Genomic DNA, 19,494 nt, shown 5'->3' on the forward strand with positions numbered 1-19,494 from the left:
ATCACATTTTAACAGAATCTTTGGAAACTGAAATTTAAACACTATTAAGATCATTTGTAAGGTTGTCACTGAATATTCCTCCATATTGTTTAACATTTATTTATAAAATATATTTTTACTGAAAAATAAACTCTCCTGAATCCATTTTATGTAATTGTGTCACAGTTCTTCTAAAAAGTACTGAATTACAAAACAAATATTAACTGATTTTTTTTTCAGCTTTTTATACAAAATAAAAAAAACTGCACAGAGTTATCATAGTTTAATTAAAATGTAAATATAGCAACATGATGTGTCTGTCAATACTGTATAATCATTTTTCTAATTTTCTACACCCTAATGTTGAATCTGAAAATGTAGGTAATACCAATAAGTCAAGTTTCCTCGGTTAACAGCCGAATCTTAAATTCTGCAAAAGTCAATAAAAACATATTATGAACACTCCAATGATCTATATCACCATTATACAGCACTTTAAACTTTTTAAAAGTGATTTTAAATTGTTTGATCATTTTCTTCGGCAGCAAAACCACGGTTCTCAATTCCAACGTCCTCGTATGGGTTTTGTGATGCTTCTTTTTCTTCTTGCTCCTTCGCTTTTCTATATGAGAGGAAAAATGGTATTTGTTCATGAAATTAAATCAACATCATGACCATAAATACACAATAGTATTTTTTATGATCTGCTCCCTTTTTTCATTTTATATATATATTATACAATACAATATATACCACAATCATTAAGATATACATGACAAATTAATTCTAGCAAATCTTGTCTAGTATGTATTACCATCAATTAGTATATGTCTGGTTCATTTTCAGGTACCTAAACTGAACAATGAATTTCTGAACACAAGTCTGTTTTATCCTTGGGTGATTTCCTTGGAATAGAATTCTGAAGACAGCAAGCCTTATACTTACCTCTTCCTAGCTCGGTATCCTGTGAAGACCAGGTAGACTCCAGCAAGCACAACAATCCCCATAATCACACCAAACACAACAAGCCACACTGTCACAGGCTGCTCAGGAGGTGGGGCTAATGTTGCTAGGATACCCTCAAACTCCAGGGTTTTATCATCAAGTAGGAAAGCACTGTTAAACCGGCCTCTTGACAACCTGTAAAAAAACATTTACTGGTTATATTATAAAGACTTAATTTAAAGCATGACTCTGTGGAGCTAAAAGATACAAAGATAACCATGATAAACCAATGGCTGCTCAGCAAGGGAAAACATGTGGAGACACAAACAGTATGGTGGTCTGCTGGTGCCGTAGATGTGTTGAAGAATGTAAAGAAAATGTTTTGGAGGTTTGCTGTAAAGACATACCTGTGGAATATTTTAGTAGAATCAAGTTTGTAATTACAATGAGGGTGGTTGTGGCAAATGTAGGATAATGTTAGAATAGTACAATTATTATTATAAATGTATAACTTGCTGTGTATGACGTACGACAACATCACTACTTATGGTGGGTTTAAAAATAATTTGATTTTGGTATTAAAATAATTTAAAATCCATAATTCTGGCAGGATGTCCAATTCATGCTGGTCCCTTTTAAAAGGACCCTTGTGACACCACTGTTCCAAGCATATGCTCTTCATTAATTAGTAAAACAAGTTGATGAAAAAAGATTTATTGATTTATTTTAAGTGCAACCATGCAAAATATGGTCAATACTTTGCATGCTGTTTAATCCCTAGCTTCAGTGTCAGATCCACACCCAAAATGAACCCCCATCCTCACTATTCCAGGACCCACTCATATCTTACCATATGGCACGTTCCACATCCACTTTTGGGATGATAGCTAAATTGTTAGTTGGGTCTCTGACAATAAAATAGAAGGAGATTCTTGGTTTCTCGTTATAGACAATAACATCTTCCGTACTGGAATAAAAGACAAGAAAAGACAAATATGATGTTTTCTAAGTACACTTCAATAGTCACAATGAATATAAGTGTACATGCAGTACATAGAACTAGTTACCATAAGGGCCCAGCAAACTTTGATATCCAGAACTGCCTTGACATGTTGAATGAAGGAATTGATACACACTGGAGAGTGTCCTGTGTGTTCTCTATCTATCAGATTCCCTGTAGTATTAACCCTAACCCTAACTCTAAGCCTAACTTTACCTCTAACCCTAACCTAAGCTCCAACCCTAAATTCAACCCTAATGCTAACTCCAAATCTAACACTAGCTCCATCCCTAACCTAACCCAAACTTCAACCCTAACTAATCCCAACCTCAGTTCTAACCTTAATTTCCCTCCCATCTAAACCTAACATTCTCCCTAACCCTAACCTCAACTCTTACATTAATGCACCGAACCATAACCCCAGGGAACTGATCAAAAAGATCACTCACCCAAAGTAAACTGTTTGACTCTTCTCTTCTTTAAAATACTTCCTCATGGCATAGGCTACTGTTGATCTGAAGAAAAACATTTCATTTTCATCCCACTTGTACTAGAAAAAAGAATCGCATACGTGAATTAGGTCATGTTTTTGTTTGGTTTGATTTTATATTGTCACTGTTCAGAGGCCGTCGTTACGCAACAATACATCAATCACGTAAGTAAGTGAGGATTTGAAAGCAATGTTTCAGGATACATTAGGTAGTGTACTAATGTGGGGTACTTTTTATTGAACAAACAACCTTGAACCTTGTGGATTTCTTGTTCTTGTTAAGACCAATCAGTAGCACTTTGGACCTTGCTGTGAATAAGTAATGCACTACTCTCCTTAACTAGGAGGCAAAGTCTGTTACATGGTGTTGTACTTAACAGCTTCACAGTGAGTTGTGAATGAGAAATACAAATAAAAACAGAAACCAAAACAATCTCAAGACTTGTAATGTGTTCTTGGTGTGTCATTTAGTTCTTTCTCTGAAATATTTTTCTTTGATTTGTTTCAGGGGAATTTGCACTATTGCACCAGGAAAGGTATTATGCTTCCTGGTCTTTAGAATGTGGATGGACCAGTTTAAATAAAACCTACAGTAAAAACAGATTTCTCTTTTTTGGTTTATACTGGCTAGATTATTGACCATTCTACGCCCCTTGACTCCAGCAAAGAACTCTTTATATTCAGCAATTCAATTATTTGTACTGTATGTTGTGTTGGATATTAATGCATAAAACATTAAAAACGTATTTTCACCTATAAGGAAATTCAGTTGAAATCTAATTGGATTGCAATGGATTTCATTGTGAGATCATCTATGGCTTTTCTATACATCATTTAAATACATTTTTAATTATACTAATACTTTTATTACATTCAGTTACACTGGAATGTTTATAGCAACTTACTGCATCATCTCCCAGTGCTGTGATCAGACTGATCCTCACTTTTAAAGCATACGTTGAATCTGAAAGAAAACAAAGTAATATAGGGGTCAGGATACTACTGAGAAACCTTTAGCCAAGCTCTTTAATTAAGAATAAACTGTTCCTCACAAACAAAAACACAGTTTGTTATCAATAATTCTCACCATGTGCCCTCTAAATTGACTTTTCCAATGCTACGACTCAATGGGTCTCAGAATCCTAGGCAATATTTCTAATCTGACCAGCCAGGAAAACTAACTCCCAGTTGGGGACCAGCTACAGTCAAACTGCTCTATACATATACAGTAAACACATTACAACATGTTGCATAATAACATACAATGTACTTACATGGATCCCACTTTGAGTCCCAACCAATCTTTCTGTTATGAATAGCGTTCTCAGTTTTCAGCCATTCGTGCAATTCACTGAAGTATTCCAGAAGAGGTTGAGCACTCATTCTGGTCTCGCCTGTTATACTTTCCAGAGCTTTTGTCCACGATTCAGATTTTCCTAACTGAAGCATGGCCCTAGAGGAAGAAGGTGACTTTGTGTAAAATGTTTTTTCTTTCTTTCTTAAAGGGATACTCTATATCAGTTATGTCACACTGGGAGGTCGCTGGTATGCTTTCCCAGGGATCATCGGAAATGCTGATTCTCTGGCAAAGTGTAAGTGATGGCTGAAGGACTGTTTGTTCTCTCACACCTTTGGAGTGTGATTACATTTTATGTCGTGTGTTTTTTTTTTTTTTTTTTTACAATTCTCAATTGTTCTTTTAGCTTAGCTAACTACTATTCCAAAAATGCTTCTGAAAAGACTCCTCATGGTTGATTGTTAGGAAGATAGGTCAGGGCAATATTATTACCGTTGTAACATATTGCGTGTTGTGTAGAGAAGCTAGTACAACGCAAAAAAAAAGCTTCTCAGCTCACAACCTTGTAATCATCATAGAGGAGTCAATGTAGTCAAAACAAAAAAATGTTATTTAGTTAGAATTTATTTTAATAATTTTAAATTGTTAAGGAAAACCTAGTTCCCCTCTAATAACCCCTTCTGAAAATTAAGTGACAAATAAGAGTTTTTAATTAGCCTTTTTTGTCATTTCAAGAAAAATGGCACAAAACACTTTAGCTGTGGATTATAACAACTACATGCCCCTAATTATGTAATGGTTTATGCATTATCAAGAAGAGAAAATATTCATTTACTTTAGCCCGTTACCAGCGGCCGTAGAGTTGGTGATGTCACATTTGTAAAGAGGCCCACTATGGCCTGCAGCATCGCACAGTGCTTTCTGGAACTGGAACTGATAAATTGTCCTTGTGAAATATCTGCAAACAGATCACAGGTTTCAGGAAGAATTTTGCCTACAGCAAATTATGAAACTATATTTCATTGTCAGTGTCATCTTTGCGGTTCTTTGAATTTTATTTGACTTAAAACAAGATGTGCAGTGTGCATCATGTGAGCTTTCATATTTGAACTAAAGTCACCCAAACAACAGTGTCTCCCAAATATTTATGAAGTCAAATACTTCATCTTATCTCTATTTTCTACTTTCAAGTGTGTTATGACTTCATCCTTTGCTTTGTCTTTTAGGTGAATTTGGATAAAACTGTGATCAGCCTTACCTAATAAAAGAGTAGTCACCTGATACATGGAACAAGGCAGCCGGATCACAATAGGTTTCATCGTGGGGTAGTGGTTCCACCACACCAATCAGATCTCTCCTGAAAATACATTGTTGATGAGTATATTAGGCTTGAAGTTCATTTATAAGGGGGTTTCAGAAGTATGGAACCAGAGGAAAACATCCTGTTATTGATAAGCAACGTATCCATAACTTAAAAAACACTAATTAGTAGATTGAAAAGAAACACTGATTAAGACACAAGCTGTTTTGCTTGCCTATTTGACTTGATCAACCTATACCCTGCCCAGCTGTATTTTTTACAACATTTTACAGAACTATAGAACTCTGGATTGCATCAACAACCTATATGTGATTATCCTGGGATTGATTACCCCTTAGAAACAAGTGGCTAATACAATCCATATGGATTTCCTGGGGCATGAGCACTGCTCCAGCCATGGCTAATCCCAGTTGGCTAGTGACAAGCAAGTGACATGTGGCCATTTCAGTGCAAGCGTTGTGCATCTTTTCATCTTCCAGAGGAATTATATACTGTAGAAAACAAAATTGTACAATACTATATTGGTCACTGAGTGAATTATTATATTCTTTGCCAAAGTGAAAAAGAAGACAACTTACTTCATTTCCCACCACTTTTGCATCCACTGATCCTTGGGGATGGTTCCTTGGAAGACCTGCCATCTCCACTCCTCCAGCATGTAAGTAAAGGGCAGTGTGCCAACGATGGTCAGGGCTTGCATGAGCAGGAAGTTAATGCTAGTCTCTAGACAGAAAGGATCGTGGTGGAGAGGGTGAAAGCAGAATTATAATGCTAGAAGCTTCCACAAGTTAATTCAGGAGATAATTAAATGGGGTCTTTTAACTATTTATTTAAAAAAGATTTACCCCTGTTTAGAACAAACTAAATGGACTCTATTTGCCTGTGCTGTAATGATAAGGCATAATTTATTTGAAAACACTAAGAGGAATACATAATATATAATAAAAAAAAAACTTAACTTTTTAAGAAATTAATAAAAATACTAAATAGTGTTGAAAAAAAGAGAGAGCATGTGTTATGATTTCTAAAGTACTTTACAATGTACTTCAGAAAGTACCCCATAATGTACAAGAGCTTTAGTGATTTTCTTTATAGGAAGAGAGTCAAATACAGCCAAAAAACACTTGGTCCTGGGGGAGCACCCCTGAAATAGCTTGGTCCTTAAAAACAACATCAACATTGCATTATTGATTCCAAATACTGTGTTTTACACAGTAAAAAAGTGAATGCTATACAGATTCTTACCATTGTCTTGCTCAAAGCTTGGAGATAAAAGGCCCAGAGCTTGCAAGTGTTCAGGGGTGGCTGCTGACAGAGACATGATCTCCCCCACTGCCTCATGGAATCCTTCATTGGCACCATCTCTCAGCAAGTAGTTCTGATTGGCATAAGCCATGTCATACTCAATGTGTCCCATCTCATGATGAACAGTCAAGAAGTGGTCCATATTCACCTCAGTACACATCTTTATCCTGCACACACACACAAAAATGTATTTAAGGTGCAGTGTCTTTTAAATGATATATGTGTTTATAGTGACATCGTGAAGATATTTAAGCAAGACAGTGATGCAGCTTCTTGGTTTCAAGGTCCCCATGCAATTACCGTCTAAACCCAGCTTATATATATCTTTGAAAGGATGTATAACTAGTGTACAAAAATGAATTAAAGATTTTTTGGATGTACACAAAAAATACTTTATTTGTTAATCATTTAAATCTTTTGTGTATATAACAAAAAAAAGATATTACAGGTTGTAATCGATTAATCACACCTGTGGGCTTATTGATTATTGATCAATTATTGATCAATTAATCTTCTCTACTTAAAAAACGGTGCATGAGAAAGAAATCTTGAAAAATTAGAGGGTACTCACATTGTTTTTATCATGTTTCACAATGATAAAAAAAAAACTGCAACTAACACTTGCTCACCGGTGCCTTCCTTTCATTGAAGTATTATAAGTTTACCATATCATATTAGTCTCAAGGACTCAAGGAAGTTTATCTTTTTTTTTTTAATTCAACATATTTTTTTTCAAACGGTGTCAGTAAATGAAAAGCTATTTTTTTTTTCTAAAACAAAATAGCACTCAATGAATTACATTTCTCTTTAGCTAACTTCACAAAATAGCACTCAGTAAGTTACCTTTATTAGTACAAAACTTGAAAGCTTACGGTATACCAAAAAGCAACTATCAAAAACAAAGTTTATATTTTAAATGACTCACTTTGGTTAACTTCCAATTACATGTAAGTAAATATTTTCAAACTGTCTAATTACATATCAGTAAATATGTGTTCTTTAAACATTAACTGGCATTATAAATAATTTGCAGCAGCATGTTGCTATTTTGCATTACTTGAAATTGTCTTCCAATACAATTCACTACAAAAACATGTATGATTAATCGATTGTTCAATTTCACTGTACCTGAAATCTTTTCCATTGCCCATGTCCCACGCAGTTGGGTGGCAGACAACTTTCCTGTCATCAGGCTTCTCAAGCATGGAGTTGTTCCAGAATTCGTCATTCATTTTATACAGGCCAACAGATATGAAGAAAGATTCTGCTTCCTTAAACATCCTATCAGCAGTCCAGCCCTGAAATTGCAGGACCACTAGAATTATTCACTTGAAGTCTTTTAGAAAAATGCTAACAGCTGGGGTGCTTTGGAACAAATTTTGAAAGCTTCTTACTGACTATTACATAGCAAAGCATACGTTAGATAAAACATGGCATAGTTTAGTTTTATTTCAAATAAAACATAAGTAAAAAAAATAGTTAAAGAAAACGCATCCCATTCTTCACTTTGACTGTCTGTAAGTTGGGGGTTCATTGTTTGCTGGCCTTGATTATAAAATGAACTAATGCTTACCTGACTGATCATTGCAGAGGTCACATCAATGTCTGGTTTGTTTTTATACGGTACTGCAAAAGCATACATATTTGTCCAAAATCTCCCCCACATGTCACCTGAACATAAAAACACAGAAACTCTAGGGTGAATACAATCAGTATGCATAGCTTCATTGTAATATGGTCTTGAGTTAAAGCCCCAAGCCGGTAACCCTTCTCCCACCCCCCTCTGATTACAACTGCTTACTCTTGCTTGGATAATACTCTGTGCTTTTCAAATATTTCCTATAAACAGATCAATAAATACAGTTCTTCTGTTCATCTTAAAATGTCATCTACTGTAGCATGGTGTACTGTAGCATGGTGACTTCAAAACTTTTTAAAAACTTTTTTAACCCCGTAATTTGCAAGCAGTTATGCTATTTTAAGCACAAACTATGAAAAATATTATTTTTAATTACAATATAGAGTAATTCTATAAGCACAAACACAAAACGAAAGGGTGTAATCTTACCATGGTTGTATGGTTATGGCCTCATGTCTCACAACACATACAGGCATGTCTTATTGTACACCCCTTCATTGTGTGTTTGTTGCAATAATGTATTTTATTGTTTATTGTAAAAAAAAAAAAACATTTATCTGAAAGGGAAATTTAAAAAAAAAGAGAGAGAAGTAATTTAAAAAATAAGAGAGAAGTAACTAAGGGCTCAGATATTAACATTATAAAAAAACAAAGTGTGCCGTATACAGTTGTCAGTAAGCCAGTTCTAATATGCTATATTTTTATAGCATATTCGAATATATACTGTAAAAACGCCCATATTTTTTTCATCATCTTACCAAGTAAATGAGCAGGAAGGCCTCCAGTATGACTAATATGCCCAGGGTAGGTGTCATGCAACTTTGCCCTCATGTAGGCGTGTAGTTGTTGATACAGAGGCAGTGTCTGAAATTGACATTTGTATGTAATAAAAATTATTTGAAACATGGAAAACATAGCTGCCACCTTGCCAACACCCATGTGTTTACAGCTGTAAGAAGCCTTGAAGTCCACTTTCACTCATGCAAATCAAAACCAGAATTAATCTAAATGTCACTTTTTTAAAGCTATATAAAAATTCAATGTAAGAATAAAGTAGTTTCTATGGGCTTTATTCAAACTCTCTTCAAAAACAGAGACCAATGATGGGCATCGTACCAGAATTGTGGCTCACAGTCCTAAACTGGGTGCAATACACCTTTGCATCCAGTTTCAAAATTGGGCCCAAAAAAGTATTTGTAAGCGGTCAGAACAATCAGCACATATAGAAAAGAGTTCTGAAGTGAGAGATACAGTATGCATTTCAATACTGTATTTTATTCACACTCATAATAACAAAAGTCTGTCCATTGCAAAAGGCTCTGGGAACATCGGCGACTGCAGTAGCATCTATACACAAACTCAACATCACCAAGGCTCAAACCTTTAAGCTTTTAAGCTGCTGTTTCATTATTGTTCCAAACGGTGCAGAGGACAGCATCATGGGCTTTCGCTTGTAGAAAGGAATTCAACTTATTAATTAATTAATTTATTATTTGTATATTTTGTGTTTTATTAATAATTCCTTGTTGATCATAAAAGAGTTGAATGTTAACATTGTTTGATAGTTTAGATAGTGTTTCATTGATTAAAATCAGAGATAAAGAAACTGAAATATTTCTATTTTATTTGACCTTGTGAGATTCGGGGGGCGTGAGCTAGAGCTCTTTTAATTTTCGGCTCATGTCAGTCATCACCTACTTCACATTTAAAGCCTAGTCACGCCTATATCCCTTGTCAAGTGTTTTGCTTTTCCCTCCTCCCCTCCTCCTTTTGTACCACGTGCCTCTGTCATCAGTCCCTGCTGGGGGGGGCAAGTGATCTCATTGCCACGACCTTGGGTCAGGCGATGTCACCTCAGCCTTTGGATGAGGGTGGTTCTCATCGAGTCAGTGGGGACCACACCTATGATTTCACAGCTCATGCGCTATTCTTTACCTCGAAAACAGAGGCTCAGTTCTTTCTTTCTATTATTTACTTGGGACAGCCTGCTATGCAATGTCCTAACTAACTTTTCTACCTTCTACCTTCCAGATTCCCTGACGGAGTTTCTCTGCTCCCACCGTGAGCAGCTCTCCAATAGCCAGGTTAACTACTTTTCTGTCCTTTTCATTTTGCATCTGCTACCTATTCCATCCTCGAGGGATGCTGTGCACAGTCTTGGAGGCCACTCCACTCCTCATCGAACAAGTCAACCCTTTATATGTTTTCTTTAGAGGTCTCTCCTCTACCAACCCAATCTACGAACTAACAAGCTATTCTAATAGCCTGGGCTCCTGCCCCATGAACTTAAGTTTAGAGAAAGGGAAATATGAAGTTAAAACAAATTCCAGAAACATTTGACATATACATCTGTTACAATCCAGGCCATCCTGAGAAGCACTCTTTTTTGCATAGAAGCATTGTAGACGTGTTCAGATCGTCTGTAGATACTCCTGGAGCCGTCAATGTTCTTGAAGCCTTTTTCAGGGGACTAATCGATTAACAGCAGCTGGCAACTTCTAATAATATACAAAGTTTGGAGTCTGCTCTAAGCAGCACAGCCGGTCCAGTTAAAACTTTTTTTTTTTTTTGCTACTGTGAAACTATGCTTTAATAACAGCACCAGATAATAGAATAACAGAAAACCAGAACGCTTATCTTACCTCCTTATATAAATCTCGAACATCTTGCATAAGCTGATCTCGGGTGTAGGCATATGGGAAGTCCTTGTCTTGGGTTTCGTAGTTTCCTCTCCAGTAATCACCATAGTCTTTATATTCTTTATTGCAGAACAAAAACATAGTTACAGTACCATACTAAATACCAATGCTATTTATTTTTCATTTTGCTTGCCAAATCTGTTATTATTCTTTGTTATTTTTTGTTATTGTTGTTCTTGTTAAATACATTTTGTTAAGTAAAGTATATGCAGAAATGCAAGTATTCAAATATAGAAGTATGCATATATACAAACTGATTATTCCAGGTATCATTTTAATCAATTATCAGCCAAGCTCTTGCTGTATCAAGCTCACGACTATTAAAAAGTAACGCGCAGTGTATTAGATGCACTACTTATTGTACTATGGGTTAATTGTAAGAGCACTCAATTCTCAGGTCACTCAAATTTGGTGACCTAAGAAGATATGCCCCCATTACAGCCCCTGGAACCCCCTAAAATAAATCATTAACAGTATACATTATGTCAAATAGTTTTTATTTTATTTTTTAGAATTACTATTCATTTTTGCAGCCTCATTTTTCAGGTCAACGTAGTCTTCATACAGCGGTCTCATCCTTTTGCCAACTTCAACCCTCCAGCCTTCCCAGACATGCAGACGCTTGTAGTAGTCTTTGCTTTCGGCCATAATCTTCTCCAGTCCTAGAAGGATGCAGTTTGAGATTACACTATAGTATAATAGCAATCTAACAAAGCATTAATGTAACAAGATTGGACCAACTGAGAATGGAGACTCCTTTGATATAGGCTAAGGGAATTGTATTCATGTTTTACTTGTCATGACTGAAAGAACCATGGGATCCTTAATGAGCACTGTGTTCACAGATCCTCTCTACAGCACAGTTCAGAGAGAGGACCAACATCTGATTTTTTCTTAACAGTCCTCATCTAAGTACCTGTACTAACTGTGCCCAACATTGTTTAGCTTCGAAGAACTGACAAAATGAAGCTTTCAAGACTGCAGGTGTGTTATAATACATTCTAGCAGGTTATTCATTCAGCAGTTATTTTGCATTATGTTAAAGGTAGAAAGTGAACAACATTCAAAGAAAGGGAAACTGTTTTCAACTTGTGGAAAATACAATGAAGATACGATTACCTGGCTCCAATGTTAAACAATTAAAGGGGTCATCTGGTTGACATACAGTTCCAGTGCTGTAAATTGTGCTCATCTCATTCATGACTCGATTTAGCTGCAATGAACCGATAACAGAGTTGTAAAAACACTGCTGTTCAGAAGCCTAGTTTAAAAATGAACACATGCACACCATTACATTCACTAGGCTCCTGCTTAGAAACAAGTGAACAGGGAAAAGGTTTTTCTATATATAGCTTTAATGGCAGATCATTAGCAAGAAACATATTAGTTGTAGGTAGGAGATTTCAAACAAATGTATCTTTCTAGTTTTATACAATTAAGACTCTTAAGTAATTATTGCTTTTGTTATTGCACATGTAACAAAAAAAGGGCCAACAGTGTTGTAATATATTATTTTAACATATAGCAAGCCATAATATTGCCCCATACCTTTGTATTGTACTATAAGAAACAAGTGTATTGGTATGTACATTTTCAATGCCTTGCAATCATGCTTTTATTGTCTTATAAGTTGAATATGGTTAATTAAAATAACTAATTATTAGTTTGTAAAGAGAGGAACCAAGCATGAATGCAAGGCTATCAAAGCATATTTTCATCAATGTATTTCATAAATTTGTTTCCCTGATTGTGCAAAATGTTTTTTTTTTTTTAAATATTTAATAGATTACTCGAAAATAAATATGGGGCTAATTTAGCAACTTCAGCATTTTAATTTTAAAGTGAACACATGAACATGAGAATCTGGTTGACAAGCACTTGATTTGGAGGTTAGCAAACATTTCCATAATGTTCACTGAGTCAGCAAAAGAAAAACCAAGACAACTGTAACAAAGGGGTTGACTGTCTAAGGGAAACTGCAACTTCCATATACGGTAGATTATAGGGACAGCTGCTATGCAAATATGTAGTATTATAAGGTTTACTGCATGGCTCACTGTATTAAAAAAAAAAGATTTTCAGTAACTATAGAGTACAGTAAAAACATACGTGATCTTGTTTTTCCTTTGGTAAGACATTGGAACCTTCTTGAAGGAGCTGCAACTGGAGTTTAATAGTGGGGTTTTCAATTTTATCAGGAGAAAAACGGGAAGCATTTGCTGATGCTTGTTTGTAAAACTCAGACCACCTGGCGCCCATTACATTCTGTTTAGGAAAAGGAAAATATTTAGATAAAGTCAATGAGAAGTGATTCATTATGTAAAAATACAGTAGGGTTTGTGAAAACGTTTGCGTATAAATCTATCTAATTGTCTATCTATCAAATTGTCAGGCATTCTTCAACTCAATATTCCTAATCGTCATAGAAAATTAATTTTAATAGAATGTATATGGTTAAAAAATAGTTCTAAACAGGAAGATAATTTAATTGATGCAAAGTTTATAGAAACACCAATAGCAAGTCTTCTCAAAAGGTTTCAGTCTAGACAGCAGAGCTTTTATTGTGAAGTAAATCAAAGAATTTGCATAGGGTTAAAGAATCTTCCCAATAGAATAAAGTCATTTTTTATACCATTGATTCTGTTACTGAATAAACAAGTTGTATTAAACTGGTCCAGAGCAGCGTTCCAGTTGATCTTCAGTTCTTCTCATCAGTGAATAGATTGCAGCGTTGAGGCACAATTCGCATTGGCCATTTTATACTGAAATACTACTCCAACATAAACATAAAGGTCATAATAAAACTTTTTATACAGAAGATGGACAAACCATTAGAACTGTAATCAGTGATGTCCTGGTTGTCTATTGTAGTGCAAATAAAGTTATTGCTAATCTCCTCTAGGATACGGCAGACCTTTACATATTTTAACTACAGTCTAAGCATACAGTACATAAATGCTGCTTAATTTTGTGCCTACCCTTTATATGTGTGTTGTATATTGCTGGTAAACAGTTGGCTCTTTACTCTTTTGATAGAGTTAATATAAGGTGAGCAATTAACATATCTGTATATAGTATGTATAAGTACAGTAATGTATTTAGTCTGAAGGTTCGACAATATCTCAGTATAATATTACTATTTTGAATGTTATATAACATACCTTTTTTAAATATGATTCTTACAGTACAGTCATCTTGGAATGACTTTCTTTTTCCCTTTTTTATTACGATCGTTAAAATAGTGGGTTTTTTTTTTTTTGGGGGGGGGGGGGGGGGGGGGGGGGTTGTGTATAATTATCTGCTACATTTCTCAACTGTTCCAGTTATAATTTTGAAGCATGTGCTTGGCTTCACTTATCTCAGTCACCTTTGTGCCTTTAACATGCCATACTGCAACAGAAATGACGGCACTCAATTTGGTTTGCTTTGCTTAGAAATTCAAAACACAGAAAAAGATAAAGAAAAATGGACAGCATAACAAAATGTGTTTTTCTTAAAACAAATCTTATATCAAATTTCAAATAAATAAACAAATGAATATATTTAATTAAAATGTGGTTATAATTATTTAAAGGAAAGTACTGGATGAAATGTAATCGCTGCTGTGTTATTGTAAATCTCATATTAAACATTTTTCCGTTCTCCATTTGGTAACGTTACCACATGTACTGCTGTAGTAGGCTTATTCTTCTTTGGTAAATGTGGGCCACTAACAGGTTTTCTTCTATTGAAAATGTGTGGTCTCAAGGTCCAGTTTTGGTTTCCCTTATGAAACTCCTCTCTGAGACAGATTAAAGGTTTTGGGAAACAGATTTCAGTTTAGTATAGATGGTTCTCTAAATCAATTCTCTCTAAGACTTTTGACCACAAGCCTCAGAGATGGCTTATTTCCTGCTATGAGCCAGGTGCGCCAACTCGGCCTGCGTTGATGATTTACTACCTGTTGCCAGAGGCCCAAATAAACCCACTTACATAGAGCAAGGACTATCATTGGTACAGTTCTCATTAAGAATGGTTTCCAGAACCAGGTTTGGATAGTAGAATCTGGCCAATAGCAACCAACCACAGTTCAGGAATTAAAATACCTGTAACTACATTTTGAATGTTGAAATCAAGCAAATGGAGCATACTTATCACTAAAAAACAATTAAAACAATTGATAAGTATATTTAAAAAAAAAAAAACATTCACGTTGAGTAGTTTACTAGCCAAGTGTTAACCAGAGTGCACTCACCAGATTATTGGCGTTTTCGTCTGTGATGTTTGTGTTGTACTCCCATGATGCCAATGAATAACTGTACATCAAAGCTGAAGCCTCTTTGTTGAATTTTTCCAAGAAGGCTGCAGCATCCTGTTCAGTCTGGGCCGCAGCTGATGCAGCCAAAGCCAACACTAACACAAGATGGAGAGGCATTCTCCCACAGTGGCTGCGTGTAACTCTGACTAAGACTGTACCCGTGGCAGTTATTAACTAGCATATCTCTCTGGCCTTTGAACAAAATACAAAGTTACCGTCATTATGTACCATCAGAGGAGGACCCAAACAGCCTGTATGATAATAGTTTCACGCCTTCTTACTTATATACAGGAGGTATATACAAACATAATAACATTATATCACATGTCAGACACCCCATTAGAAAGATATGTTGACCAAATTGAAATGTTGGCCACTTGGCGCTTATTTATATGACAGTTATTATTTATATTGCAGTATGTTGTTTGCTACGAATGAATGCACATGCCCTCTGTGTTTGGTGGGTCATAAAACATAGCCAACCTTAGAATACCTGGGTCTCAGAAGTCATAAAAAGTGCTTTGGCTACATAATCAGATTTTAATTATCTCTTAGATTGTTTATAAATCAGCATCGTTTCCAAAACTGTAATTTGACTGAGTCAGAACAGTTGTAAACTTTGTAAGCAGATGGTTGCAAATGTTTTTCCTGCATAATAAATAATCATGTACTTATCTGCGTGCAGAATTGGTAAAGGACAACTGCTTAGCTAGAGCAAAGTGGAGACAGTTTAACAGGATCGGAAAACAAACTCGTGATACAAGAGCTACTGTGTGTTGCGTTATGATGTGGCAGAAAAGTCTTACTTACAGAGCTCTCAAATTCAGAAAGTAATAATGCTTGAGAGTTCTAAAATGTGACATCATCATTGGATATAAAACACCAATCCTCTCCTAATTATAGTTAAAAAATTACAAAAACAAGCATTGAAGAGCAACGCTACAAAGCTTATTGCTTGTTGATTGCTCACAGTTTTTTTTTTTTTTTAATTACATGCAAGAAAAAGTCATGTACATTCAGGCAACTTAAATATACAAACCAGCAACAATAAGTGCAGTTATGTAGCAAGGTCCATGGTAGGTGTTGTGTAGTTATTAGTGTTAATAAGTGTTTGACATTGTGGTATTTCACACCATGATATACATGGCGATTGTATATCTCTTTGTTGATCTTTGTCTCTCAGCTGCTCTGCTCCTAGTTCCAACTGGTACTGCTGACGGTTGGGGTTTTCAAATCTGATCCAATGGCAGGTGGAGGTTTCTGCCCACCATCAGCATGGACAGAGAAACTCCAGTAGTAGCATGTGGGGTGGCTCTATAGTGTTATAATGTGGTTAATAGAGCTTTTGAGAATGTCTTTCCTTCCAGCATGCTGGTTCTAAGTCAACATTCAAGGTTCTATTGAACCACTCAACTCCACCGTTGGCTTCAGGGGGGTAGGGTGAAGTAGTCACATGATCGATAGTTTTACTTCTCAGGTAATGTTTTTACATGTTCTGGAATCTGCTGGGGCCAACCCTTCTGTATGTGTTTACATAGTTCTAGCAGTACCGTGTCCAGCCTAGACTCTCGTTCCAAGTCGTGGGGTTACAATGCAGATAGTGCATTCAGGAACATCAGCACTAACTTCATTTCCTCTGTATTTTCTCCCATCGGAGTTTGATCTGCTGTGAAAGATGATCAGCTACTTGATTGAGTCGGCCAGGCTTAAACTCCAATTCGAAATTGTACTGGTAAAGGCGATCAGATCACCTAAGAGGTTTGTGGCATAATGACACTAATTTGGTCAGAGCCTGGTGATCTGTTGGAGGGTGAAATGATATCCACAGAGATAAATGTGCCACACAGGCCCACACACAAGATCTCGTTATGTGCCTGTGACAGAGATAAAATAATTCTTGGTGATAAATCTCCCTCCCGACCTGGGAACTGTGTAACGGGAACAGAGTGCCCTGGACTGGATGGCCACACAATTCATTCCCAGGGTTAGGTGGAAGTCAACTATCTATAAACATTAAATCATCAACCCGGAAGGGAAACAATGTGGCAGCCACGGATTGGAGGAGCGGTTGCAATCGTTAACCAAGGGGGTGGGATTGATGGTATATTAGGGGGAGTAGCAAGGTGATCTGTTCCTTTTTTATGGTTAATGCTGAACCGGAAGGAGAACCCGTATTGTTATCGTGAGTTTTTGTTTGTTTGGTCATGTTTAAAAATACTTGTTTGTTGTCATGAGACGGCTAACATGATCCAGAGCTGTTGCTACAGGCCAGCATGAAACCCAGACAACACTGCACTTGAGTCTCAATTAATTGTATTTGCACCACAAGCAATACAACACTCGCTACAGACTTGTGACCATGTTTGGGTTTATTGGGGGATTACATTTTTCGTCTTCTTCTTCTTATTTATTTATTTCTTAGCAGATGCCCTTACATAAGGCGACTTATAGTTGTGTACAAAAAATACATCTCAGGAATTACAATACATTTTAAGAGCAACATACAAAATACAATGACTTCAGTCCTAATAAGAGCAAATACAAAACACAGTACGATTTGATATCAGGGCAGTTCAAGAGCAGATAATAGTGTTGATAGTTACATCAGGGTTAGATACCAGTGCAAGTGAAATACAAAATACTACAGATTGGGTTAAGTGCAGGATTAAATACAGTTAAATAGGGAGCAGATAAGTGTAAGTTAAAGCGCATTAAAGGCAGCGTGCTATATTGTCCAGAAGGGAAGAGTTGGGTTTTACAGGTTTTGTCTGAAGAGCTGTGTCTTGAGGAGGTGCCAGAAGGTGGTCAGGGACTGGGCAGTCCTGACATCCACAGGAAGGTTGTTCCACCATTGCGGGGTGAGGGTGGAGAAGGAGCAGGCTCGGGAGGCAGGGGAGGGTAGAGGAGGTACAGCCAGTCTTCTAGTGCAGGCATAGTAGAGAGGTTGGTGGGAATGTAGGGAGAGACAAAGGTCTGGAGGTAGCTGGGTGCAGTGTGGTCAAGGCATTGGTAGGCAAGTACAAGAGTCTTGAACTGGATGGGAGCGGTGATCAAGAGCCAGTGGAGTGAGCAGAGCAGTGGAGTAGCGTTAGAGAAGCGAGACAGTGAGAACACCAGGCAAGCTGTGGAGTTCTGGATTAGCTGGAGCGGATGGATGGCGGACGCAGGGAGGAGTGGCGGGGAGTAGTTGGTGAGGAAAAGTCGGATTCTTCATATATTGCTCAGGAAGAAACAACAGGTGCATGCTGGGAGAAGGAAAGGCAGAGGTCCAGGGTTACTCTGAGGTTCTTAGCTGAGGATGAGAGAGAGAGAGCATGGTAGATTCCAGAGGAATGGAGATAGAGAGATCAGAAGAGGGGCAAGATGAGGAGGGGAAGAAAATGAGGTCAGATTTATAGGTTGAGTTTGAGGTGATGCGAGTGCAGAAAATATAGGGACCATTATTTCAGGACTGAACCCGTGGATTAAACAGAGCAATACACCATGCTGTGTATCGCCTGTTATCGTGTATTGTTAACTATTGTCATCAGAATGTTGATTATAAATAAATAAACCATCATTTCATCTGGTATTTTGTTGTTTGTTCTTGTCTTGAGGACTGCATCACCCCTACACCTGCGCACTGCAAACCACTTTGTCACAGTTCTATTTTACATAGATTTAAATAACAAATGCACTGCTTATTACTGTAGTAATCACTCTTATTAATCCACCAGTCAGCTGTTTTCACCTTGTTATCTTGCCACTGTAGTAAAAGCTTGACAGATCAATCAATCTGTTTGCACCTTGTTACTGAGCGATTACCCTGTACCGTGCTGATGAAACCGAAACTGAAATACTGACAACACCAGAGGGGATGTCAGAGGAAGAATTCTCAGCTGTGTCACCTTAGTGACCAAGACACTTTGCCTGAAACAAACACAGATGATGTGCGTGCTGTGCTTTTAACACAGCGGCATGCTATGGAGCAGCATCCGGATATAGAGCCAAATTGGGATTTTTCAGAAAATGCTGACAGTTTGCCATCCATACTTGCAAAAAAAGATTGTTTAAATTCCAGAAATGTACCCTACCTGTACTGTGCATTCCTGCACACGCATAACTTTTTTGTTCTTACCTTTTATTACATTCATAGGTTTTAGTAAAAAAAAAAAAGTGTATTGGTGTAATGAGTGTCTTAGTAAAGATTTTTAACCGCATGCACGCTTCGTTGTTTTGATTACTGTACTGGTGATTCGGGGACATTTTGAATGTCAGGTTATTGTGTGGGAGTTTATACCGTCCATCGCTCAATGTGGGCAAATCACATTAACACAAATGCGTCTGTGGGAAGCTTGTATTGCAGTTTCTCTTTCAGACAATGAAGGCAGTGGCTGCTCAGCTGAAAGTAGTTTTGTCTTCAGTATGGCTGCTTCGATCGGACATGCTATTTCCAGTGAGAGAGTCAGGCTCCATATGCAAACACTCCCTTATTTTACTATTGTTCGCTTTCTCTATGAATTGATCCTGTGTCATTTGATCA

The 19,494-nt window shown here is 36.8% G+C and overlaps 1 protein-coding gene across 1 annotated transcript; it reads right to left on the bottom strand.

Moving 5' to 3' along the window:
• Nucleotides 1-920: 920 nt before the first annotated feature.
• ace2 (angiotensin I converting enzyme 2) lies at nt 921-15,089 on the bottom strand. The gene is made up of 17 exons (XM_041259120.1): nt 14,910-15,089; nt 12,785-12,940; nt 11,795-11,888; nt 11,194-11,337; nt 10,619-10,734; nt 8,735-8,840; nt 7,911-8,008; nt 7,466-7,635; nt 6,278-6,504; nt 5,611-5,755; nt 4,970-5,068; nt 4,547-4,669; nt 3,689-3,867; nt 3,320-3,378; nt 2,374-2,474; nt 1,775-1,891; nt 921-1,119 (listed from the first exon to the last, which is right to left on the bottom strand). The coding sequence occupies exons 1-17, from the start codon at nt 15,087-15,089 to the stop codon at nt 921-923; spliced, it is 2,313 nt and encodes a 770-aa protein (XP_041115054.1).
• Nucleotides 15,090-19,494: the final 4,405 nt, after the last annotated feature.

Source organism: Polyodon spathula, chromosome 9, assembly GCF_017654505.1.
Source record: "Polyodon spathula isolate WHYD16114869_AA chromosome 9, ASM1765450v1, whole genome shotgun sequence".
Lineage (NCBI taxonomy): Eukaryota > Metazoa > Chordata > Actinopteri > Acipenseriformes > Polyodontidae > Polyodon > Polyodon spathula.